This window comes from Pseudophryne corroboree, chromosome 4, assembly GCF_028390025.1.
Source record: "Pseudophryne corroboree isolate aPseCor3 chromosome 4, aPseCor3.hap2, whole genome shotgun sequence".
Taxonomy (NCBI): domain Eukaryota; kingdom Metazoa; phylum Chordata; class Amphibia; order Anura; family Myobatrachidae; genus Pseudophryne; species Pseudophryne corroboree.
In genome coordinates this window covers 662,298,916-662,325,893 of record NC_086447.1, presented here as the reverse complement: position 1 = coordinate 662,325,893, position 26,978 = coordinate 662,298,916, and the positions used below count along the sequence as shown (strand labels likewise).

Here is a 26,978-nt window from a genome sequence, read left to right as displayed (position 1 = left end):
GTAGCGCCACTTACACACTTTACACCAGATAGAGTCCCATTTTACACATTACTCCAGGTAGAGAAATATAAAATAACATTCTTGTTTTATACATCACTCACCACCCCAAGCTCTGTGACTGACGGCAGGTGGGGAAAAGGTCACCGGAGGTCTGACTCCAGGCTCACTGGGCTGCTGCACTGTGAGCTGGAATGCCTCCTCCTCAACCCCCATGTCATCATGTCTCTCCCTAGAGACACTGCAGGGGGGCGGAGCATCAGATCCAGGAGAAAGGTGGCACTGTTATACAGAGGGAGCAAGAAGGAATGAGAGAGTGTTATACAGACGGAGAGAGGCTGAAGAAGAGGTGGTATACAGAGAAGGAGACGGGAAAGGAGAGAGTGTTATACGAAGGGAGCATGGAGGAAGGAAAGAGTATTATATGGAGGGAGCGCGGAGGAAGGAGAGAGTGTTAAACAGAGAGAGTTATACAGAGGGAGAGAGGAGGAAGGAGAGAGAGGCGGAAGAAGAGGTGTTATACAGAGAAGGAGACGAGAAAGGAGAGAGTGTTATACGAAGAGAGCATGGAGGAAGGAGAGAGTGTTATACAGAGAGAGAGAGAGGGGAGGAAGTAGAGAGTTATACAGAGGGAGAGAAGAGGAAGAAGAGGGTGTTATAAAGAGGGAGAGAAGATGAAGGAGAGAGCGTGTTATACAGAGGCAGAGACGAGGAAGAGGGTGTTATACGTAGGGAGCACGGAGGAAGGAGAGAGTGTTATATGGAGGGAGCGCGGAGAGGGTGTTATACAGAGGGAAAGAAGAGGAAGGAGAGAGTTATACAGAGGTAGAGAGAAGGAAGGAGAGGGCGTTATACAGAGGGAGCGAAGAGGAAGGAGAGAGTGTTATACAGAGGGAGAGAGAAGGAAGGAGAGGGTGTTATACAGATGGAACGAGGAGGAAGGAGAGGGTGTTATACAGGGGGAGAGATAAGATAGGGGAAGTGTTATACAGGGTAAGAGATAAGGTAGGGGAGAGTTATACAGGGTGAGAGATAAGGTGGGGGAGAGTGTTATATGGCGGGAGAGATTTTATGGGGAGAGTGTTATACAGGCGGACATATACGATAGGGGAGATTATACAGGGGGGAGATAAGATAGCGGAGCGTGTTATACAAGAAGGTGAGAGATAAGGTAGGGGATAGTGTTATATAGGGTGAGAGATAAGGTAGGGGAGCGTGTTATACAGGGGGAGAAAGAAGGTAGGGGTGAGTTACACAGGTGGAGTGATAAGGTAGGGGTGAGAATTACACAGGGGGAGAGATAAGGTAGGGGGAGAGTTACACAGGGGGAGAGATAAGGTAGGGGAGAGTTACACAGGGGGAGAGATAAGGTAAGGGTGAGAATTACACAGGGGGGGGTGTTACACAGGGGGAGAGATAAGGTGGGGGGAGGGTTACACATGGGGAGAGATAAGGTAGGGGGCAGAGTTACACAGGGGGAGAGATAAGGTAGGGGAAGTGTTATACAGGGGGAGAGATAAGGTAGGGGGGAGAGTTATACAGGGGGAGAGGGTTACACTTGGGGAGAGATAAGGTAGGGTAAGTGTTACACAGGGGGAGAGATAAGATAGGGGCGAGAGTTACACAGGAGGAGAGATAAGGTAGGGGGGGAGTTACACAGGGGGAGAGATAAGGTAGGGGGAGAGTTACACAGGGGGAGAGATAAGGTAGGGGGGAGAGTTACACAGGGGGAGAGATAAGGTAGGGGGAGAGTTACACAGGGGGAGAGATAAGGTAGAGGGGAGAGTGTTACACAGGGGGAGAGATAAGGTAGAGGGGAGAGTGTTACACAGGGGGAGAGAAGGTAGAGGGGAGAGTGTTATACAGCGGTAGAGATGAAGGAGAGAGCTGGAAGAGAGAGAGACAGACTTACACACTTCCTGTCACCTCTGCTCCTCCGGAGTGTGGGCCTTCTGTCTGTAACGTCTGCCTGAGCTTGGCTCCGCCCCCTGACAGCCGGAGAGCTCAGCTCCCAGCAGTGAGGGCTGTCTCTCTGTCTCCTCTCCTGCAGTGCTGCGCTGGGTGGCCGGCAACAGTAAGAGCGCGGGGGCAGCATCACATGCCGAACCCACGCTGACTGAGTGATGAAACAGGAAATAAACTACAGCTTCCTGCAGCAAGGGCTGCTGGGAGCTGTAGTTTATTTCCTGTTTCTTCACTCGTGCGGAGCTGCGGTGCGGTGGGCGCCTCCTGGGTCCTGGTAGATTAATTCTTATTGAGCGGCCGTGCGGGTGGTGATGCCGGATGGTGCGCCTACAGTGAATATGCGCTGTGGGCAAGGCACCATCGGCACACACCTAGTTACGGCCCTGGAGGATAACTCACAGAAGTGGGATCCTGCGCCTGCAGCCTCTGGCTGACTCCTAAATCTAGCACTGTGCACATAAGCAACTTCAGATTCCCTGGAGGAGCCTTTCAGAAATGTCAGTAACTCTGTCCCTAAAAGTACATAGCAGGAATAGTCTCATTCCAAATTAAAATATTTGCTGCTAATTAACACAGAAGTGCCACACGTCTGCGGCCCGGCACTTCCTTGCTGTCGCTGCTGCCTCTGATTCCCCTGTCTGAGGGGAGGAGAGAGTGGCGCACGTCTCTCCTTTCCCTCGCTGTGTCCCATATCCAGCAGCCAGTCAGAGCTCATGGGCCCGCAGCGGGTAGTTCCTGATTGGCTGCCGTCCCGCGAGCTTTGATTGGCTCACAAGCCGACACCATGTTTCAAATGGCCGCTGGAGACTGGACACAGCAAGGGGAAGGAGAGATGCACGCTACGCTCTTCTCCCCTCTGGCTCAGACAGGAGACGCGGAGGCAGCATCGACAGCAGCGATGGGGTGAGCTCTATTACTGGGGGCAATGTGTGGTGGCTCTACTGAGGGCAATGTGTAACTGGAACTACTGGGAGCAATGTGTGACTGGCATTACTGGGGACAATGTGTAACTGGCATTACTGGGGGCAATGTGTGACTGGCATTACTGGGGACAATGTGTAACTGGCATTACTGGGAGCAATGTGTAACTGGAACTACTGGGGACAATGTGTAACTGGAACTACTGGGGACAATGTGTAACTGGCATTACTGGGGACAATGTCTAACTGGCATTACTGGGGGCAATGTGTAACTGGAACTACTGGGGGCAATGTGTAACTGGAACTACTGGGGGCAATGTGCAACTGGCATTACCGGGGGCAATGTGCAACTGGCATTACCGGGGGCAATGTGTAACAGGCATTACTGGGGGCAATGTGCAACTGGCATTACCGGGGGCAATGTGCAACTGGCATTACCGGGGGCAATGTGCAACTGGCATTACCGGGGGCAATGTGCAACTGGCATTACTGGGGTCAATGTGCAACTAGCATTACCAGGGGCAATGTGAAACTGGCATTACCTGGGACAATGCGTAACTGGCATTACCTGGGGCAGTGTGTAACTGGCACTACTGGGGGCAATGTGTAACTGTCATTGCTGGGGGAAATGTGTAATTGGCACCACTGGGGGCAATCTGTAATTGGCAGTACTGGGGGCAATGTGTAAGTGGCACTACTGGGGGCAATGTGTAACTGGCATTACTGGGGGCATTATGTGTATATACTGCACTGCTGGGGGCATTATGTGTATATTTGGCACTGCTGGGGATATGTGTATATATGGCACTACTGGGGCATTATGGGTTTTAAAAAAAAGTGTATGTACCAATTTATGCCCCACCCCTTTGGTAGCTCCACCCACATCACTGCCCACTTCAGCTGCGCCCACAGTCCCTGAACCTATTTTCCTACAATAATAGCACTGCATGTACACATAGCACTGTTGTAATAAAACAGATTTAAATATTGTAGGACAGACTTTAAAAATAAACAATACACATATACTATGTAAGATATATTGTTGTATGATAAAGTTTTGAAGTTACATTTTAAGGGAGTCCACATCCCTGCTGTGTCTCCGGGTTGACATGGGGACTAATAAGGACATCTTGGCACCTTGCTGTACAATTAAAAAGGCTACATGAAGTGTTAATGCAGTTTCAAAGCAAAAAGCCTGCTTCCTCCCAAATCCTCATGTGGTTTTCATCAGGGTTAGAAAGCCTGCTCCCAACAGATGTTTCTTAATTAAAATAGATGAATTCAGTTTTTTTTATTTTTTTAAATAGTGCTTCTCCTTTTTTATGGGAAGTGATAGCCTGCTATGGATCCAGCATGATGTAACCACCCCACCTATAGTGAAGATTCAAGCATTCAGCCTGAAATTTTGGGTTGAGAGGCCCTTCAAGTTGTTATTCTCCATCTGTTATGCTTTACTTATAGTACATAAAAGTTAAATATTTCTATATCTCAATATGCTTATAGTTTATTTTCTCTGAAAACACTGCCAATCATTTGAGTGTATAATGTTATTGTCAAAAAAGTACAGCAGAATGCAGTGCTGCTAAGTCAGCATAAGTCAGTGGGGGGGTGATTCAATTGTTCTACCCTGCAGTTGCCACAAGGTGCGAGCTGAAATCACGGCTAAACCCAGTACAAATGGGTGCCCACATGTGGCACTCGCGCCTGACGGGGACGACATTTAAATTGCTCCGATGGGCGCCCGTTAAATGATTTCCCCACAGTGTGTCTCATTTTTCAGGATTTCTTTTTATCATGTACAGGTGATTTAATCTGTCAGCAATTATCCTACCTGGTCACATAGAAATCTTGAAAACATGCATTGTTTGGAATGGGTGATGACTGGAAAAGACAGTAGTAGACCATGGCCCTCATTCCGAGTCGTTCGCTCGGTAATTTTCATCGCATCGCAGTGAAATTCCGCTTAGTACGCATGCGCAATAATCGCACTGCGACTGCGCCAAGTAATTTTACAATGAAGATAGTATTTTTACTCACGGCTTTTTCCTTGCTCCGGCGATCGTAGTGTGATTGACAGGAAATGGGTGTTACTGGGCGGAAACACGGCGTTTTCGGGGCGTGTGGATAAAAACGCTACCGTTTCCGGAAAAAACGCAGGAGTGGCCGGAGAAACGGGGGAGTGTCTGGGCGAACGCAGGGTGTGTTTATGACGTCAAACCAGGAACGACAAGCACTGAACTGATCGCTGATGCCGAGTAAGTCTGAAGCTACTCTGAAACTGCTAAGTAGTTAGTAATCGCAATATTGCGAATACATCGGTCGCAATTTTAAGAAGCTAAGATACACTCCCAGTAGGCGTAGGCTTAGCCTGAGCAACTCTGCTAAATTCGCCTTGCGAGCGATCAACTCGGAATGAGGGCCCATCTGTATTATTTAGTGTTTGTGCTTGTATAACAGTAGTCAGGCAGCCAAAATACAAGTGCATAAATTACATAATCATTATAATTGAATCACGATTTTGAAACCAGCTGCAACAGAACATTGTGAATATAAATGTATGTATTGTATTTTAATATAAATATAGTACTAATATTTTGTTGTTTTTTTAATAAAGCAAACACAATGCATACCTCCCAACATGACCCACACCAGGAGGGACAGAATGCTCTGCTCCTAGGCGTCCCTCTTATGCTGCTTTCACATCGCAAAACCTGCTTTTGAAACGGTTCTTTAAACGGTTCTTAAAACGGGTCTGAGCAGTTAAACCCCCTTCACATAGCATGTTGTAACCAGTATATTACCATTTCATTACCGTTTTGGTACCTTTCACACTGAACCCGTTTCACCCATACAAAACAGTGGTTGTCATTTTAAATGTTTATTTCCTGCTTCTGCCTGGTGAGATCACACATGGAGACAGCCTATCACCTTCTGGGGCTTGCAAATACCGTTTCAGACCCTTTCACACTGCACAATTAAACGGGTCTGAAACGGGTAGGACCCTGCTTTTTTACCGTTTCAAAATACCGGTATTTTGTAAACGGTAAATTGAAGGTGACCCTTTCACATCGCAGCTCGAACCGTTTAGGAAGCCAGTAAAAACGGCAAATTACCGGGTACAAGCTGCGGTGTGAAAGGGGTATTAATTTATGATTGCCATCACCTGTCCTGAAACACCTTTCTTATCCATTAACCTGTTCAAAACAGGTGCAGATAATCATTCATTCAGAGAAAAGTCCAGAAGCAGAGCATTCTATCTCTCCTGGAGATGGTCATGTTAGGAGGTATGACAATGTACTATAAAATCATAGTATGCAGCATGTGTGTGTGTTTATATATATATATATATATATATATATATATATATATATATATATATATAGAGAGAGAGAGAGAGAGAGAGAGCTATATACAGTATATACAGTGTGGGTGTAGTGGGAGTACAAGAGTTAATCATTAGGACTTGCTGGAAATGTTTTCTATCTACCCAGTGTTCGGAGATGACGTTGATAACCGACCATAATATAACTCATTTATTGCCTTTGGTATATGACTTTGACTTGCCTTTTTGGGATCAGGAATGATTGGCAGTATTGACCTGCTGACATGTGCTTGCTAGACAGACTGAGGTGGCTTTTGTGCCGTCTCCTGCCTATTTCCTTCCAAGTCAGGCATTAGCGTCAGCATACACGTTGCTGTCCTTCTCTCCTGCACAAGGAACGTCACAGTGATTTATAGATCAGTTACGTAGTAGACTAGTAGTGCTTTCCGGCTATTGAATTATCACCTTGATTGCCCACTATGGAGACAATTGGTCAAAAATATATTGTGTGTAAAAGTGTAATTTTAATATATAATTTTTCAGTATAGTTAATTTACATATTAATGCTGCCCCTGCTGGGGAACCGTGGTATTGACAGGTATAGCCACAATGATCAGGATGTTGACAATTTGAAACCTACAAATAATTTTACTCTTGTGTAAGCTAAAGATTCTCATCTTGCTGCAGTTAAAATTGATTGCCATAACTTATGGTGTTCTTACTGTATATCAAATAACATATATATTAAATTCTGTACACTTACAGAACATAATATACAGTAGACTTTATAAAAAGCATTTCATTAGGATACAGTAAACGTCACTTACATGTCTGCAGAAATGCTGCCGCCTCCTCTTGATAACAGGAGTTGGACCTGGAGTGAGTGCTACAAGCAAAATGTAATGTGCCTTGTGTGGTGCTTCCATGTACTGAAACAATATTTCATATTGCGGGAGCTAGGATATAACCATACTTGCCTACCTGACCCTCTCCATGAGGGAGAAAATGCTCTGTTCCTGGACTTTCCTGGTAATGTATGATTGCCATCACCTGTGGTGAGCTAGTTAATTGATAAGAAAGGTGTTTCACCACAGGTGATGGCAATCGTACATTACCAGGAAACTCCAGGAACAGAGCATTTTCTCCCTCATGGAGAGGGTCAGGTAGGCAAATATGGATATAACATGTAAATCAGCTTCAAGGAGTGAAAATTAGGCATTTGGGTGGGGGTGATTCCTGGTTTTGCCAATGGCCAGAAAACCTCTGTCCTCCCCTAAAACAACATACATCCTCAAGGGCTGTGGAGATAAGATATTGGTCTATGCTTGAAATAGGAGAGATTTGCACTAGCCAGGTACATGTTATTCAGGGAAGCACATCGTGCTCAGTTAATAAAAACATTAAAAAGTACAAATGTGACCCAGAAAATAAACCAACTGTTCTTCTGAGTGCTCTCTATCACAGCTCTGATGGAGTGTGTGTTAGCAGTGTGGTAACTAAATAAATGGATAGTGCTAGATGATTTTACTAAGAATCTAAAAGTTTGCACTGGAAAATTAGGATAATAATAATTTTATTTTTATAGCGCTCTTTCTCAACAGGACTCAAGGCGCTTTACAGGCATCCAAAATAATGCACATAATACAGAGGATCTAAGTAATACAGCAATAGATAAGCAACACAGACATAAAAGCACACAGAAAGCATAATGCATGATTGGTGTAGGCATTTTGGGTAATAACTTCCAAGGGTTGTGTTTTCCACCCTCACAAGGTACCAGGTGTGGTAGCCATCTTGGGCGCACAGCATAGGATTACCCAGAGTGGAATAGTCTATCCCTAGAAGAGATGACACAAAATGGGGGTGATTTCAGAGTCCTAAAGTACAGAGTAGGGTTCCAACAAAACCACCAGGTCCATGTATTTTCATCCCATCCACAAGTGTACCGTATGAGGCAGCCATGTTGGGCGCACTTTGAAGGTTACACTGTGGGAGGTGAGCCAGACACTTGTGTAGTAGTATGATGTACCCTGTATGTAGGGGGCAATGGCAGGTTGTGCAATCAGTGGAGGTAAACATTACAGGAAAAGCACAAAGTGGGGTGGAAGAGAAAAAATAAAAACACAACAACGGGGGGGGGGGGGGCAATTTCAGGTACCCAGTAGCAGAAGGAATATTGGGATAACATTATTATGATAATATCATAGTTCGAGTGGGTATGAGAATGTGGGGAGCACAATCAGGAGCAAAGGGGATGTCCCTGCTGAGCCTGGTCCTGGTGCTCTGTCCCCACAGTTCCCTGCTCATCTTGAGGGTTAGGCCCAGGGGCAGACTTGATGATCTCAGCCGGAGAGGTGGTAAGCCTGATCCTGGAGATCTCATGGTAGAGGTGAGGAGAGGCCACATAATGATCCTGAGTTTTGTGTTTGTAACGCAGTCCTTCTGTTATCTTGGTTTGTTTGCCTTCTGTTTTTCTAGTAATACTTCAGTAAAAACAGTTGGAATAGTCTGCAATATTGTTTACCTAGTAATATTTCAGTAAAAACAGTTGGAATAGTCTGCAATATTGTTTACCTAGTAATATTTCAGTAAAAGCAGTTGGAATAATCTGCAATATTGTTTACCTGTTGATGAGAAGAGGAGAGGAGGAGTCAATTTGCAATCGATATCAGTTGAAGATGTAACTAATGACATTCAGGTATAGCACTGCTTTTGATTGTAGCTGCCACTTTATAACTAGCCACTTCATATACTAGGCACTGCAGCATCCTAAAGGACTGGTGTCCTGACCTATATAGAGGATAGAGGACATACACCTCTGTACCTAAATGGGATTAAAATATGTGTATTCCATGTTAAATGGTTAGCATGTGACCTGTTGCAGGGGTGGAAGACGCATCACAGAGCCCCATAGTAGAGCAGAGCAGGGGCCTCTTCTGCTCTGCATGCGGTGCTTCACTGAGTGTACTGCGAGCTGGTGCATGCTCAATATAAGCCTATACTCAGCTGGGGACTTGGGAGGGTGGCCTGGTATTGCTGGACTCCTCCACTCCGGACCACGTAGTGGCGGTGTAAGAACCCTGCAATAGTGTTCATTTCCCATTGATCGCCTATGTGGGGCCTTTATACACCACACACCAAAGCGCATGAGGATGCTGCCGCACCTACTACATGCAGGACACAACATATAGTAATGGATTAAAGGAAATTTCAATTACTGTATATTACATTTGTATAAAGTTCTTAAAACATGTGTACGGCTAAGACCTGTGTATGCATTTCACTAAAAAAACAGGTCATCTTTTTTTATTTCTACCATGTAAAGATAATACAACTACTGTTAACAGTGGTTTTCAATTCCAATACCAAAGTATCCCCAACAGGTCACATAATCCCCAACTGTCCTGATTTTAGGGCACTGTCCCATCATCCCACACAAGAGCTGCAGTGTCCTGTGGGAGATGGAGGGGGGTTTGGTGGAGAAATTTCTCACCACTGCTACTGTATATTGTGCTGTTCGGCATCTAAACAGTGTAGAGATGTTCCTAGGGGGCCTATTTACTAATCTTTGAATGGAGATAAAGTAGACGGAGATAAATGACCAGCCAATCAGCTCCTAACTGCCATGTCACAGGCTGGGTTTGAAAAAGGACAGGAGCCAATTGGCTGGTACTTTATCTCTGTCCACTTTTTCTCCATCCAAAGCTTAGTAAATAGGCCCCTAAGTGCAGTCCAGCAACTTGGGGAGTGCAAGAAATGTCCCCAGAGTGACCACAATGGGGTGTGAAATGAGGACAAGCCCCTTTCCTACATGCCTTTGCCCCTTTTAATGTGCGCACACCATTGAAGCGCCCAGCAGGTCCCGATACAGACTCCTATATGTTGGGAGGTACTGTATGACGCCATGTTTTCAGGATTTCTGTGGAAAGAGATGAGACAATAAGCAGAATAGATTTTTAAAAATCCAGAAAACATGACCTGTTGGCAATACATGAGAACTGGAGTGGGAGAATCATTGCTGTATCTACTAAGTATATTTGTTAAATTTTCCTCAGTATTACTGCAGTCAGCATATTTTAGATAGCATACATCCTGTGCATTAGTAGGCATATCACGTAAATTGGGGTGTATTTAGTGTTGAATAGCATTTTACACACTGGCTGATGACATGAAAGCATTGGCAAAGTCACAGGAAAGAATAAAAGATATGTGCACAATACAGTGTTCCAGAGGGCAAGAAATGCTTTACTATTTAATGGAGTGTTTCAGAAATGCTGACAAGACCGTATACACGTGTTTCCATAATAGACTCACTAGAACCCTGCGGTGCATTGGAAATATAACTACTGTAGAAAAAAACATCAGCTGCACATAGGTCAAGATACTGCCTGGGATACCTGTAATCCTTTACTACAGTTAAGAAGACTTGCAGCAGCTCAGACTATCTATAGCATGCATATTTTGTCATGCATGTATGTTTAATCACATGACTATTTCCTCATCTCGGAGCTACTATACTCAGATTAATGTGAAATACTGTACTACATTATTTTACTAGTAGTATTGTTAACAATTACTTCCTGTTCATGAAAAAGTATATCAAAATGCTAAGTGGAGTATAAAATACTTTTCCAATTTCTAAAGAAGGATTGTAAACGAACATGAAAATTGGCATTTAACATTGACAAGAAGACATAACTCATTGAATCTGCTAGACTGCCTAACTGGGAAGAAGAAAGACTGTCTCTATGACTATCACATAAAAGTTTCCAAAGAAAAACTGATATTTTAAAAATCATATTTTGTTGAGTTGTGATTTATTTTTCTTTCATTTTAAAATGCTCATTGTCTTCATTTATTTGTTAACAGGACCCATCCATCACTATCGGCATACATGATAAGCTGCAAGTACCAAACACCATCAGAAAGTCCTGGAATGAGAGAGACAACCGTTGTGATATATGTGCCACTCACCTAAATCAGCTGAAACAGGAAGCTATCCAAATGGTCACATCTCTCGAGCAGTCTGCCAATGTTGAACTCTGTGATGCTGCGTCTCCTGGTTCTCCTCCAGGACATTCTAATATTCCAGCCATGGCGGGTCCAAGACATATGGGGAGTCTGCAGCCAAGGGACTGGGTGTACATGCCGAACCCATACACCACACCAAATTATCCCGGCTTCGTGGTCAACAAGCATGGTGGTAAACCTAACAGCCTCGGGCTTGGCAATGGTCAAGATAAGAAAAATGGATCTCCTTCACACCAAGCCAAAGTCAGCCTTCAAATGGCCACAAGCCCAAACAATGGCAACATCTTAAATTCAGTAGCTATTCAAGCTCATCAGTATCTTGATGGTACTTGGTCTTTATCAAGAACTAATGGTGTGACCCTGTACCCCTATCAAGTAAGTGTTTTTATGTTTTGTTTTTTTAGTTTTTTACTGTTATTTTGTGGGATACATTAAAAGTGAATGAGATTTTCATACCTTATCCCTGAATGCGAAGCTGCATTTGCTTTACATGACCTATCAGTTCTGATAATGCACTTTATGTGGCTGCACTTTGTGTGGATACTAGTCACTCATAGTACCTGTATGATACCACATGTGCTAGGACAGTCTCATCCACAGCCTGTTTATGGATTGTCAAATTGAATACTCGGGATTAACAGCTCCAGTGGTATTATATGATTAAAAAAAAAAGGAAAATGTAAAGAAAACAAACCCAAAAATATTTAAAAGTAAAAAAAAAACCTAAATATACTATATTTATAAGTACCACCATTTGGTATACCTGTAAATGCTAGTAACATAAGACAGAACAGACTTTGTTGCTTGTATGCATCTTTCACCCCCAGAACATAGAGAGAATCAATCATGGGTTAAAGAGATGGTTTTTAAGTTAAGAACTATTAGGGGCTTATTAAAGAAGTGGAAATCATGTAAAAACAACAGTTTCTGCTTTATTTAAGTGTCAATGCTATTTAAGAAGAGCCTAATGCAGGAGATAACAGAAATACTGTATTCCCTGTGTTAAGTAAACTAACACTGCAGAATTTATTTGCAATGGGGATTGCCGCCTTGCCGCATTTACTAGTTCTGAGAAGCTTAGCTTTTCAGAAATTGGACCCAATAGTTAACGGTTTCAGATGGCATTAGCCATTGTAGCTTCTCAGTTACAATATCCCTTTCCAGCAGCTGGACTTTGCGATTGCGCCACATATATGCAGGGCATCGAGGAAGTGAAATCTTTTACAGTTGCTTTAAACTAGCACTGAAAGGCTTCACAATGGCAGACTGTGCTTTGCTAAGACATCCTCTTGCCTAATGCCCTGTGCTGCCAAGCAAAGTTTAATAATTATCTCTGATAAATTGGAGATAAATACTGCAAACTCAGTCATTAATTATTGGGGGAAAAACTTGATAAAGTAATAAATATGTAATAAGTGTTTTCTGCATCCTGTGTAACTTGCATAGTCCTATATAGGAGGAATGCTAAGTGACAGGTACTAGTCTCTAAAGATTATTAAATATTCTACCTTTTTATTATGACACCGTCATACTGTGTATAGATTTGGTTTCCAACATAGGAAAATATTTGGATAAAGGTTGAAATGCTTTCACTATGGTGACATTACAATATGTTGCATATATGTTTATATAATATCTGAATAGTTCAGAGGTTCTCAAACTCGGTCCTCAGGACCCCACACAGTGCATGTTTTGCAGGTAACCCAGTAGGTGCACAGGTGTATTAATTACTCACTGACACATTGTAAAAGGTCCACAGGTGGAGCTAATTATGTCACTTGTGATTCTGTGAGGAGACCTGCAAAACATGCACTGTGTGGGGTCCTGAGGACCGAGTTTGAGAACCTGTGGAATAGTTTATTCACACAAGAGTAAAATCATTGCAAGCTTAATACATTTAAGCTGTGATGGTTTTGTGTGCTGTGCACAGCATCTGTGAGGGTGTAGAGTTGCTGCCTCTTATAACATCCCGTTGTCATGTTGGTTCTTAATTACCAATTTACCAGTGATGCTGGCTAGACTGAATGACTTGTGATGTGGGCATCCCCCAGTTCTGCAGCTACACTCAGCCCAGACTTGTCAGAAATGGTTGAGTGCCCTGCAAAACTAACCCTTTCTGTTGTCTGGACAGAGAATCCTGGCTTGTACAGTATATGCATCTATACAAATATGTCTAAACTAAAATGAAGAGGTGATGTACATGTATTAACAAGTGGTTTAATGCAATGTATGCTTTTTAGATCTTTTCTGAAGACAAGACTTCTACATACTGAGTAAATTATACACCTGTCAATTTAATTCACATTGTATTTAATGCAGTTTAAGAATAGAATAATAATGTATTAAGAATATTTGTACCAAATATGTATACACATGATTTTCTGCAGTTACGGTATACAGATGTAGCCATGCTCCTGTTTTCTGCGATGTAGGATGCTGCAACATGGCTTGCTGCATGGCATGCCAGGATGCAACTATTCGCAGCCGGCAATCACTCCATTAATTCCAAATAAAATTAACTGGGCGTTCACCATCTACGAGTACTCACAAGCGGGCACGCCATGCAGCATCGCAGTAAGATGAGCATGGCTACATCTGTGTATTGGTGTTGCATTGTATCAGTTGAATGATACTCATTTCCAGTTAGAAAAGATCTGCCTTCATAAGAGATGAATCGCTCCCTTATAGCCCTTGCTATGCGTTTGTCTCTCTAATTCATTTGACATGCATTTCTTGCTATTATTTTGATCCCATTGTGGCATTCTGATACCATTAGAGGTCATTGTAGTCTTCTCCAATAGAAAATCATGCGGATACAGCAGTTTCCATATGAAGTATCTATCACAGCAAAGGCAGAAAGCAGGAGACACCACTGCATGCAGAGAAGTAGCACAGGAGATATCGGTGGAAGGTTTTTGCCGCTTGATCCACCATAGCCTTGTTTATGAAGAGAGATCTTTGGGCCATGGCCGCACATACTGCTGGAACATCTTGCTTTCTGTCTCAGGTTGCCACTGAGGGGAAGAAACCCATATTTATCAATCCACAGAGAAGCCATGTATTGATAAATATGGGCCTAAACACAAAACATTCCAAATTGTCTGCAATAAGTAATGTTATTTTTGGGGCAATAACAATAATATTAGTAAATAGGCCCTAAATGTATTTTGTCTCCACTTTTCCTGAATGTAAGGGTAAAATGCAACCCTATTCATAGATACAGTGCCACCCATGGGGACTCCTGAGGTGTATTAGGTTGCCTAAGACTGCACTCTATAGTAACTAGCGACATTGATAACCTGTAAAAAAGGCAGTTGAGAGCTTTTTAATAAACTAGATAGCATAGGATTTGTAACATAACCCCATCTCAACCTTCAATTAGGGCCGGAACTAGGGGTGTGCGAGCAGTGCCATCGCACAGGGAGCAGGACCCTGAGAGCGGCACTGTCGCTGCTTCACACCACCTGCATGTGGCTTGCAGTGTGTCTGGGCAGCACCTTGCAGCCAGTAGTGCTACTGCAGGGCCGCCCGGAGCATTCAATCGTCCCTGCAGCCTGTGGAGCTGCCTGAAGCGTCCTTAGGAGAGGCGGTGGCTATGCTCTCTGACGCCATGATGTCACAGGTTTAGGGGGCTTCACAGGGCACACTGCTGTCCTATTACAGCGCTGCCATCTATTAACATTTATTTAAGCATAAAAAATAGTATAAATGTAGTCTGATGCAGAGTTTTTGGCAAATTGCGAGTAAATGACGATTAAAAAACCAAAAAGAGAACATGGTTAAATAATATACTTCCTGACATAGTAACATGTAATCAGTGAGGTACCCAAAGTGTATCAAGTTGACCATCGCTACACAATGTAATAAGTAGTGATATTGATATCCTGTAAAACAAATATGGTAACAAAGGCAGTTGATTTCTTAACTATTGTTACAGTACTTTCAGTTTTACAGAAATACTAATTACTGCACTGTAAATAGAAATAATTTTAATGTAAACCAAATTGCAGTATAGTAAATCCTTCCATGCTCTGGCCATTGGCTCGCTTGGATGATTTTGCTGGTATTTCTATATACAATTTTTTCCTGAGTCATAAGGCATCAGCTGACTTCATCCCCGGCAAGAAATCAGTCAAGTTTTTGTATCACAGTAAATTAGCTAATTACCTCTCAAATGTGTTAGACTGGTTTTATTCAACCTCCAAAAGGGATCTAGAAGTGGAATTCATTTTAATTTTAATACTTTTTGCTAACAGTTTAGTTTCTAATTAGTTTAGCCTGATTTAGTCCCTCGTGACTTTCTGTTCAAGTTTCATAAAAATAATAATAATAATAATCACTTAAATATTTTCCCTTGGGACATAGTCTACTTGGGATAGAGTTTTGGAGAGTTGTATTTGTTAGGTTAAAGGAGGTTGTTAATCTTTTAAATGTCCAAAGTCGCATGACTTAGTTAGAATAAAATTAATCACTGGGATTTTGAACCTCTCAGCAATTGACAGTATCGATGGTGTCTGCTATTAATCGAGAGCCACTGAGCCTAAAATCCAAATGCATTATATTAAAAAAATTCACTAATTACATGAATATATATATATATATATATATATATATATATATATATATATATATATATATATATATAAAAGAAATATGTTGCGCAGAGTCCACTCAGGTCCTTATAGCTTCCAAAGCAAATTCTTTGTCCTTAATATAGATGTTTAGTGCTGCCTACTGTGGTTTGAACCTTACCACAGGTTCATCGGACACATGTAAAAGACAGAAAGTGAGGGACGCACCAGGTGAGTGTAAAAGTATCAATGATTTAATAACAAATTAAAATGTTCACATACATCTAAGAAAGAAATCATCAGCCTCACGCTGCTCCTGCGATACCTCCAGATGGCTCACAGTGTAAACCCTTGACGAAGTCTAACGAGGAAACCGGCACTCACATAATCAGGGATAAGTCCCGGTGCCTTCACGTTAGTTCAAAGAACCAGAGTATATCGATCGTGGGTGCGGCACTCACGGAAGTACTGTTTATACTGTACTGTTGATGACAATGAAAGGATTTGAGGGAAGAGGGCCCTGCTTGTGAGAGCTTACAAACTAGAGGGGAGGGGCAAACAGGGTTAAAACAGAGGGGAGAGACAGTAAGGGGGACATATACTAAGCAGTGATAAAAGTGGAGAAGTTGCTCTTGGCATCCATTCTGCTGCTCTGTACACTTTTATAGTATGCAAATTATAAATGTTACATCAATGCTGATTGGTTGCCATGGGCAACTTCTCCACTGGCTCACTTCTCCACTTTTATCACTGCTTAGTACATGTCCCCCTAAGTGAGCACCGTGGAGTTGTGAGTTACGATAAGATCTGGAAGGCTTTAATAAAAAAGACGAGTTTGAGAGCCCATTTAAATCTTTAAAGAGAGTCGTAAAGTCTTAAGGTGGGTACACACTGGTAGATATATCTGCCGATCAATTGACCGGCAGATATATTTATGGACGGATTGGTCAGTGTGCTGTGCATATACACTGCCCGATCCATCAGGGACTGACGTCATGAACTGGGCGTGCGGGTACACCCGCCCACCCAGTTCAGCTGTCAATCACCGCCGGCCGCCGCAGCATGGGGCCGATGCGATATGTCTGTGAACGACGGAGTTTACAGACATATCGCCCGTACACAATGGCCGACGGACCCGCGATATATCGGCCGCTCAATAGAATGGCCGATATATCGGCCAGTGTGTACCCACCTTTAGGGAGAGGGATAGAGTTCCAGAGGCTCTGAGGAGCATGGGATATATCTTGGAAGCAGGAATGGGATCAGGTAATCAGTAGGCAGGAAATGTATCAGTTTATTTCCAAGTGAAATGGGTGGGCTGGGAGTCTGGAGAAAGATGAGGTTGTAGACTTAGGTGGGACAGAATTGGCAGAGGGTTTTTAAGGGGTGTGTGAGGAGTTTGAATTATGTACTGAGGGGGGAACTGGAGCCAGTGTAGGGTCTGGTGGAGAAGCGAGGCAGAAGCATCAGCATTAAGAACACATTGAAGGGGAAAAGGGCAGGAGTCAGGGAGGCCAGAAAAGATGAAATTGCAGTTGTCCAGTGTAGACATGTACAGTAACTGGATGAGAGTTTTTGTTGCTTCCAGGTTTAGAAAGGTTCTGAGCCTAGAGATATTAGGAAGGAGGAAACGACAGGACTGGGAAAAGGTTTCAAGGAGATTACAGAGTTGAGAATAACTCCAAGACAATGGACTTGTGAGATAGAAGAGAAGGTGACATTGTCAATAGATAGTGAAACTGAGGTAAATGAGGGGACTCGGGAGGGTGGGAAGACAATCAACTCATACACTTACTGTACTCATTTTAAATAAGCGATGGGGATTCCAGGAGGAAATAGTAGAGAGACAATTAGAAACATGAGATAAAAGAGGTAGAGGTCAGGAGTGGAGAGGAAGATCTGAGTATCATAAGCATAGGCATGATATTGGAGGCCAAAGAGATTATGATCTCATCTAAGGAGGAAGTATAGTGGGAGAATAGAAGAACAGATCCATTGGTGTCAAAGCAGCAGAAAGGACAAGTGAAGTGGACGAAATCCAGATTGAAGTGACTTCAAGAGGGAGTGGGAGGGAAGAAAATTAGTAAAGTGGTTGTAGACAACCCACTTGAGCAGCTTAGAGACAAATGGCAGTACAGAGTTGGGGCGGTAATTAAAGAGAGCATCAGGGTAAAGGGTGCATTTTTTAATAATGGGTGAGACACATGTATGCCTGCAGACAGAACGGTGCCTGATGAGAAAGAGAGGTTGAATAGATAGGCAAGGGAGGTCGAAGCAACTTGGAGATAGGGAACAGATGAGATTTAGGCAAATCAAGTATCGTGGCTACAGTATGTAACAAAAGACTATTGTAGTCGGTGTCAGAGGCAACTCCTGTTTTAGGAAAACTACTAATTCCCGGTGGAGATTGCGGCTTGGAACAATTTATTTATTTATTTATATATATATATTAACAGTTTTTAATATAGTGCAGCTTATTCCATTGCGCTTTACAATTGAAAACAACAGTAATAAAACAAACTGGGTAATAAAAAACAGACGTAGAGGTAATAAAGCCCTGCTCGCAAGCTTGCATGCTTACAATCTATAGGGAAATAGGCAGGACTCGATCCAAGTACCGGCTGTCGGGAACCCGACGACCAGCATCCTAACACATCCCGAGTTAAGTACAGGGGTTGGGGTAAGGGTTAGACATTAGGTGGAGGGTTAAGTAGGCTGTGGGGGTGGAGGAGTATATGGTTAGGCTGCAGGGGAATGGGGGGGCTTAGGGTTAGTTAGGCTGCGGGAGAGGTAGGTTAGGGTTAGGCTGTGGGAGTGGTGGGATAGGGGTAGGATAAAAATATTTACCAGAATGTGTCAGTCTTCTGATTGTCATGATCCTGGCTGACAGTATTTCCTACCCAACCCAAATAGGTATTGATATACTAACATAGATGCTACCCATTTCCAGTGCCAGATTTAGGTCCACATCGAGCTGAAATTGATGAAGGGCTTATTGTGTGCCACAACTGGGGGGGGTCACCAGTGCTGTATTGGTGTGACTAGTGATGTGGAGGGGTATCCTGTGCTGTGGGGCAGCATCCAGAGGTGCAAAGTCATTCTGGTGGCAAGGTAGAATTTGGACCTCACGTGATCTTTTATGTCTGTACGTGCCTATAGTATGCCTATATGTGCTTCTCTATGTTTTCATGTGCCTGTCTGTAGGTGCTCTTCTATGTCCGTATGTGCCTATTTCTGTATGTGTTCCTCTACGTCCGTATGTGGTCAACTTTGTCCATATGTGTTCCTATATGTCTGTATGTGGTCCTCTATGATTGTATGTGCTCCTGTATTTTTGTATGTGCTCCTGTATTTTTGTATGTGCCTATGTCTGTATGTGCTCCTTTATGTCCGTATGTGGTCCTCTATATCAGTATGTGCCTACAGTATGCCTATATTTGCTCCTCGATGTCTGTATGTGGTCCTCTATGTCCGTATGTGCCTACAGTATGCCTATATGTGTTCCTCTATGTCTGTATATGCCTATATGTGCTTCTCTATGTCTGTATGTGCTCCTCTATGTTCATATGTGCCTATGTCTGTATTTGCGCCTCTATGGGTTGGGTACGGGATCCCAACAATGAGGATGCCGATGGTCAGACTGCCAACAGCAGCATCCCGATAACTAAAATCCTGACACTTCTTGGTAAGTAAACTATTCCTACCCCTTTTCCTTTCCTTAACCCTCCTGCACCCTGACCCTCCCCTCATGCAGACTGACCCTAATCCTCCCCTCCCGCAGCCTAATTCTACTAACCTAACACTAATCTTCACCCTAGTGCCTAACCTCCCCTCCCGCAGCCTACCCCTAACCCTCCCATGCATACTTACATTCAGGAAAGGAGAGAGAGACCAAGGGGAGAGAGAGATAATTGGGGTAGAAGTGAGAGAAGGGGGAGGGGAGAAAGGGGAAGAGAGAGATAGAAAGGGGGGAGAGAGAAGGGGAAAGAGAGAAGGAAGAGACAGAGAGAAAGAGAGAGAAGGGGCAGAGAGAGAGAGTAAAGAGTGGGAGACAGGGAGAGAAGGGGGAGACAGGGAGAAAGAGAGAAGGAGGGGAGACACACAGAGAGAAAGGGGATATAGAGAGATGCGGAGACAAGAAGTGAGAAAGTGTGAGAGAAAAAGGGGGGAGAGGGAGAAGGTAGGGAGAGAGATAAGGGGGAGAAACAGAGAGAGAGAGAAGAGGGGGAGACACCAAAAGAGAGAGAAGGGGTTAGACACAAAGACACACACACACACACACACACACACACTCTCAGAGATAGAGAGTGAAGTGGAGACACAGAGAGAGAGACACACACACACAGAAGTCTCATGCCTTGCACTGTAAAAAAAAAAAAAGGCTAAAATCGTCCGGCATCCCGTACCTCCGGCAATCTCGGATGCTATTACATCTCGCCTCGGATCTCAACCCAGAATCTAAATCTTTTGCCACTGTGATGCGCACACTTCATATCTGATGTGCTCTCCCAGCTTAACTGCTAAATCAGAGAAAGAAAGGGGTGAGGGAATGTGATCAAGGGCGCCCAAAATTTGGGAGGAAAGTTTAGAAATAATGTAATAAAAACAATTTTAACATGAAATAAATGAAAAAATGGTGGATGCAACAATACTTGTAGATTCTTCTAGATGTTCTCAATCAGCTGTCCGTCTATGATTTAAATCCTCAGACAATCCTCAATTGATATGTGAAAACAAAAATATAAAACAAAAACCAATGTGTAGTACAATTGTGGAAAATGTCTTAATAAAAGTGTCCAGAAAATAAAACCCTGGTGAGTGGGGGGCTTGATAGTAGAAAGGATAGATTCTCGCCACCAATATTCTCAGGGTTCAAGACGTACCGAAACTCACATAGTATATAGTAGGAATAAACATATAACGGTATCTTTGTATGATTTAGGTACAGCGTACCTCACTCACATGTCCAGCAGGTGTTCTCCACATATAAAGGTATCTTTAGCGGTCTTTAATAATGGTCCAAAAACGGTGAATATTTAAAAGAAAAGGTTTTTATTTGACATGCGTCAAAAAAAGTAAAAAATACAGGTGATTAACATTTGACCTTATTAGTCGGGTCAAATGTTAATCACCTGTATTTTTTACTTTTTTTGACGCATGTCAAATAAAAACCTTTTCTTTTAAATATTCACCGTTTTTGGACCATTATTAAAGACCGCTAAAGATACCTTTATATGTGGAGAACACCTGCTGGACATGTGAGTGAGGTACGCTGTACCTAAAATCATACAAAGATACCGTTATATGTTTATTCCTACTATATACTATGTGAGTTTCGGTACGTCTTGAACCCTGAGAATATTGGTGGCGAGAATCTATCCTTTCTACTATCAAGCCCCCCACTCACCAGGGTTTTATTTTCTGGACACTTTTATTAAGACATTTTCCACAATTGTACTACACATTGGTTTTTGTTTTATATTTTTGTTTTCACATATCAATTGAGGATTGTCTGAGGATTTAAATCATAGACGGACAGCTGATTGAGAACATCTAGAAGAATCTACAAGTATTGTTGCATCCACCATTTTTTCATTTATTTCATGTTAAAATTGTTTTTATTACATTATTTCTAAACTTTCCTCCCAAATTTTGGGCGCCCTTGATCACATTCCCTCACCCCTTTCTTTCTCTCATTGTATTTTTACCTGTGTTGTGGGCAGGTATAGGGATGTGATTGGGCTGACCAATTCCATTGCGCCAGAGTTCACCTTTTCCTTTTCTGTCTAACTGCTAAATCAGTCTGAAAATAAATAGTGCTGATAACAGTGGATAATTTTTGGGCAATTTTGGCGAATCTACATAAATCAGCACAATATTCTGAAATGGCCATTAACAGGAAATTGCATTATAGTTAATGTAAATACATTGTCAAACATCTAAAGTTCTGTGAAAGTTATGGGAACTTATTATTACAGAATGTTTATTTAGGTTTAGTTTAGCTTAAGCCTACTGAATCGCAATATCATACCTTGTATTTAAATTGATAACAAATATTAAAACATATGAAGTCAAACATATTTTTTATATTTTCTTTCTGTATTTAACTTTACTAGTCATGTAAAATATAAGTACATTACAAAATAACATAAGCTTTTGAGTTAACAACTCATACTATACGTATGTAACAGCCCCGTGCCTGTGCAGATTTAACTCCACATCTGCACCTCACACTATTCAAGAAAACATTTTCTTGGCAGTTTTCTCCAACTTTGCTAATACTCTCTGCAAATTCTACACAACATTAATCCTGAGGAAATTGCCGGTCTTTCCCTAGGGTCTAATGCTACATTACAATTTATAAACTTAAAATCAAAACTTAACTAAAACAAAACTAGCAAATTTCCACTTTTTGATTTATTTTATTTTAGGATTACTAGGTATCAGTGATTCCTACAGTATGTATTTGTTTTACCTGTTTTCCAATGAATATAGACCATATTCTTGGGTATCAACTCTTAGCACTACCTACTAAAGATCACAAGAGAACTTTATAGTCTCAAGTAACTGTAATTTGTTCATTTAATAAACATTCAAATGTTTCACTCATAGTTGGGCACTATGTGGTATCATGTAGAATGAACATTCATATTAGTTTGTAGATCTTAGAAATCTTCCATTGGGTTCCTTGGAATTGTCTTAAACATCTACACCGTCAGCCTCATTAATCTTCCTTGTATATTTTTGGTCACTGATGGTTCCATCTGAATCAGATGGATGCTATAGGGACCTAATTACTTCTTCTTTGATTTTACTTTGCTGTACACTCTTCCTGGTAAAATTCATGGGATGCTTTATTAGGGAGTCTGGGGAATTCAATGATTCAGAAACACTGTACATACCTATAAGTAGTGATGAGCGGGTTCGGTTCCTCGGAAACCGACCCCCCCCCCGAACTTCACCCATTTTACACGGGTCCGAGGCATACTCGGATTCTCCCGTATGGCTCGGTTAACCCGAGCGCGCCCGAACGTCATCATCCCGCGGTCGGATTCTCGCGAGATTCGTATTCTATATAAGGAGCCGCGCGTCGCCGCCATTTTCACTCGTGCATTGGAAATGTTAGGGAGAGGACGTGGCTGGCGTCCTCTCCGTTTATTAATGTTGCTGCAAATATTTGTGCTTATTGCTTAATTGTGGGGACTGGGGAGCAGCTGTATTATATAGGAGGAGTACAGTGCAGAGTTTTGCTGATCAGTGACCACCAGTTTTATCCGTTCTCTGCCTGAAAAACGCTCCATATCTGTGCTCAGTGTGCTGCATATAGCTGTGCTCACACTGCTTTATTGTGGGGACTGGGGACCAGCAGTATTATATAGGAGGAGTACAGTGCAGAGTTTTGCTGACAGTGACCACCAGTATATATAGCAGTACGGTACGGAAGGCCACTGCTCTACCTACCTCTGTGTCGTCAAGTATACTATCCATCTAGATTCTATACCTGTGGTGCATTTTAGTTTTGCAGTTTGCTGACAGTGACCACCAGCATATATAGCAGTACGGTACGGAAGGCCACTGCTGTACCTACCTCTGTGTCGTCAAGTATACTATCCATCTAGATTCTATACCTGTGGTGCATTTTAGTTTTGCAGTTTGCTGACAGTGACCACCAGTATATATAGCAGTACGGTACGGAAGGCCACTGCTCTACCTACCTCTGTGTCGTCAAGTATACTATCCATCTAGATTCTATACCTGTGGTGCATTTTAGTTTTGCAGTTTGCTGACAGTGACCACCAGTATATATAGCAGTACGGTACGGAAGGCCACTGCTCTACCTACCTCTGTGTCGTCAAGTATACTATCCATCTAGATTCTATACCTGTGGTGCATTTTAGTTTTGCAGTTTGCTGACAGTGACCACCAGTATATATAGCAGTACGGTACGGAAGGCCACTGCTCTACCTACCTCTGTGTCGTCAAGTATACTATCCATTTAGATTCTATACCTGTGGTGCATTTTAGTTTTGCAGTTTGCTGACAGTGACCACCAGTATATATAGCAGTACGGTATGGAAGGCCACTGCTCTACCTACCTCTGTGTCGTCAAGTATACTATCCATCCATACCTGTGGTGCATTTCAGTTGTGCGCAGTATATATAGTAGTAGGCCATTGCTATTGATACTGGCATATAATTCCACACATTAAAAAATGGAGAACAAAAATGTGGTGGGTAAAATAGGGAAAGATCAAGATCCACTTCCACCTCGTGCTGAAGCTGCTGCCACTAGTCATGGCCGAGACGATGAAATGCCATCAACGTCGTCTGCCAAGGCCGATGCCCAATGTCATAGTAGAGAGCATGTAAAAACCAAAAAACAAAAGTTCAGTAAAATGACTCAAAAATCAAAATTGAAAGCATCTGATGAGAAGCGTAAACTTGCCAATATGCCATTTACGACACGAAGTGGCAAGGAACGGCTGAGGCCCTGGCCTATGTTCATGGCTAGTGGTTCAGATTCACATGAGGATGGAAGCACTCATCCTCTCGCTAGAAAAATGAAAAGACTTAAGCTGGCAAAAGCACAGCAAAGAACTGTGCGTTCTTCTAAATCACAAATCCCCAAGGAGAGTCCAATTGTGTCAGTTGCGATGCCTGACCTTCCCAACACTGGACGGGAAGAGCTTGTGCCTTCCACCATTTGGACGCCCCCTGCAAGTGCTGGAAGGAGCACCCGCAGTCCAGTTCCTGATAGTCAAATTGAAGATGTCACTGTTGAAGTACACCAGGATGAGGATATGGGTGTTGCTGGCGCTGGGGAGGAAATTGACAAGGAGGATTCTGATGGTGAGGTGGTTTGTTTAAGTCAGGCACCCGGGGAGACACCTGTTGTCCGTGGGACGAATATGGCCATTGACATGCCTGGTCAAAATACAAAAAAAATCACCTCTTCGGTGTGGAATTATTTAAACACAAATGTGGGCAACAGGTGTCAAGCCGTGTGTGGCCTTTGTCAAGCTGTAATAAGTAGGTGTAAGGACGTTAACCACCTAGGAACATCCTCCCTTATACGTCACCTGGACCGCATTCATCAGAAGTCAGTGACAAGTTCAAAAACTTTGGATGACAGCGGAAGCAGTCCACTGACCACTAAATCCCTTCCTCTTGTAACCAAGCTCCTGCAAACCACACCACCAACTCCCTCAGTGTCAATTTCCACCTTACACAGGAAAGCCAATAGTCCTGCAGGCCATGTCACTGGCAAGTCTGACGAGTCCTCTCCTGCCTGGGATTCCTCCGATGCAACCTTGAGTGTAACGCCTACTGCTGCTGGCGCTGCTGTTGTTGCTGCTGGGAGTCGATCGTCATCCCAGAGGGGAAGTCGGAAGACCACTTGTACTACTTCCAGTAAACAATTGACTGTCCAACAGTCCTTTGCGAGGAAGATGAAATATCACAGCAGTCATCCTGCTGCAAAGCGGATAACTCAGGTCTTGTCAGCCTGGGTGGTGAGAAACGTGTGTCTGGTATCCACCGTTAATTCACAGGCAACTAGAGACTTGATTGAGGTATTGTGTCCCCGGTACCAAATACCATCTAGGTTCCATTTCTCTAGGCAGGCGATACCGAAAATGTACACAGACGTCAGAAAAAGAGTCACCAGTGTCCTAAAAAATGCAGTTGTACCCAATGTCCACTTAACCACGGACATGTGGACAAGTGGAGCAGGGCAGACTCAGGACTATATGACTGTGACAGCCCACTGGGTAGATGTATTGCCTCCCGCAGCAAGAACAGCAGCGGCGGCACCAGTAGCAGCATCTCGCAAATGCCAACTCATTCCTAGGCAGGCTACGCTTTGTATCACCGCTTTCCATAAGAGGCCCACAGCTGACAACCTCTTACGGAAACTGAGGAACATCATCGCAGAATGGCTTACCCCAGTTGGACTCTCCTGGGGATTTGTGACATCGGACAACGCCACCAATATTGTGCGTGCATTACATCTGGGCAAATTCCAGCACGTCCCATGTTTTGCACATACATTGAATTTGGTGGTGCAGAATTATTTAAAAAACGACAGCGGCGTGCAAGAGATGCTGTCGGTGGCCCGAAGAATTGCGGGCCACTTTCGGCATTCAGCCACTGCGTGCCGAAGACTGGAGCACCAGCAAACAGTCCTGAACCTGCCCTGCCATCATCTGAAACAAGAGGTGGTAACGAGGTGGAATTCAACCCTCTATATGCTTCAGAGGATGGAGGAGCAGCAAAAGGCCATTCAAGCCTATACATCTGCCCACGATATAGGCAAAGGAGGGGGAATGCACCTGACTCAAGCGCAGTGGAGAATGATTTCAACATTGTGCAATGTTCTGCAACCCTTTGAACTTGCCACACGTGAAGTCAGTTCAGACACTGCCAGCCTGAGTCAGGTCATTCCCCTCATCAGGCTTTTGCAGAAGAAGCTGGAGACATTGAAGGAGGAGCAAAAACAGAGCGATTCCGCTAGGCATGTGGGACTTGTGGATGGAGCCCTTAATTCGCTTAACCAGGATTCACGGGTGGTCAATCTGTTGAAATCAGAGCACTACATTTTGGCCACCGTGCTCGATCCTAGATTTAAAACCTACGTTGTATCTCTTTCCAGCAGACACAAGTCTGCAGAGGTTCAAAGACCTGCTGGTGAGAAAATTGTCAAGTCAAGCGGAACGTGACCCGTCAACAGCTCCTCCTTCACATTCTCCCGCAACTGGGGGTGCGAGGAAAAGGCTAAGAATTCCGAGCCCACCCGCTGGCGGTGATGCAGAGCAGTCTGGAGCGAGTGCTGACATCTGGTCCGGACTGAAGGACCTGCCAACGATTACTGACATGTCGTCTACTGTCACTGCATATGATTCTGTCACCATTGAAAGAATGGTGGAGGATTATATGAGTGATCGCATCCAAGTCGGCACGTCAGACAGTCCGTATGTATACTGGCAGGAAAAAGAGGCAATTTGGAGGCCCTTGCACAAACTGGCTTTATTCTACCTTAGTTGCCCTCCCTCCAGTGTGTACTCCGAAAGAGTGTTTAGTGCAGCCGCTCACCTTGTCAGCAATCGGCGTATGAGGTTACTTCCAGAAAATGTGGAGAAGATGATGTTCATCAAAATTAAGTCTAATCAATTC

At 43.3% G+C, this 26,978-nt stretch overlaps 1 protein-coding gene across 2 annotated transcripts in view; it reads left to right on the top strand.

Moving 5' to 3' along the window:
* KIF26B (kinesin family member 26B) overlaps positions 1–26,978 on the top strand; it is a 707,075-nt gene that overhangs the window by 225,700 nt on the left and 454,397 nt on the right. The window contains exons 1-2 of one of the 2 annotated variants that reach the window (XM_063917810.1): positions 6,111–6,166; positions 11,074–11,610. In XM_063917810.1, the coding sequence (XP_063773880.1) occupies positions 11,209–11,610 (402 nt within the window). In that variant the 5' untranslated portion in view covers positions 6,111–6,166; positions 11,074–11,208. Of the gene's footprint in view, positions 1–6,110; positions 6,167–11,073; positions 11,611–26,978 lie in introns of those variants that run through there. The other variant, XM_063917809.1, reaches the window with a different exon arrangement.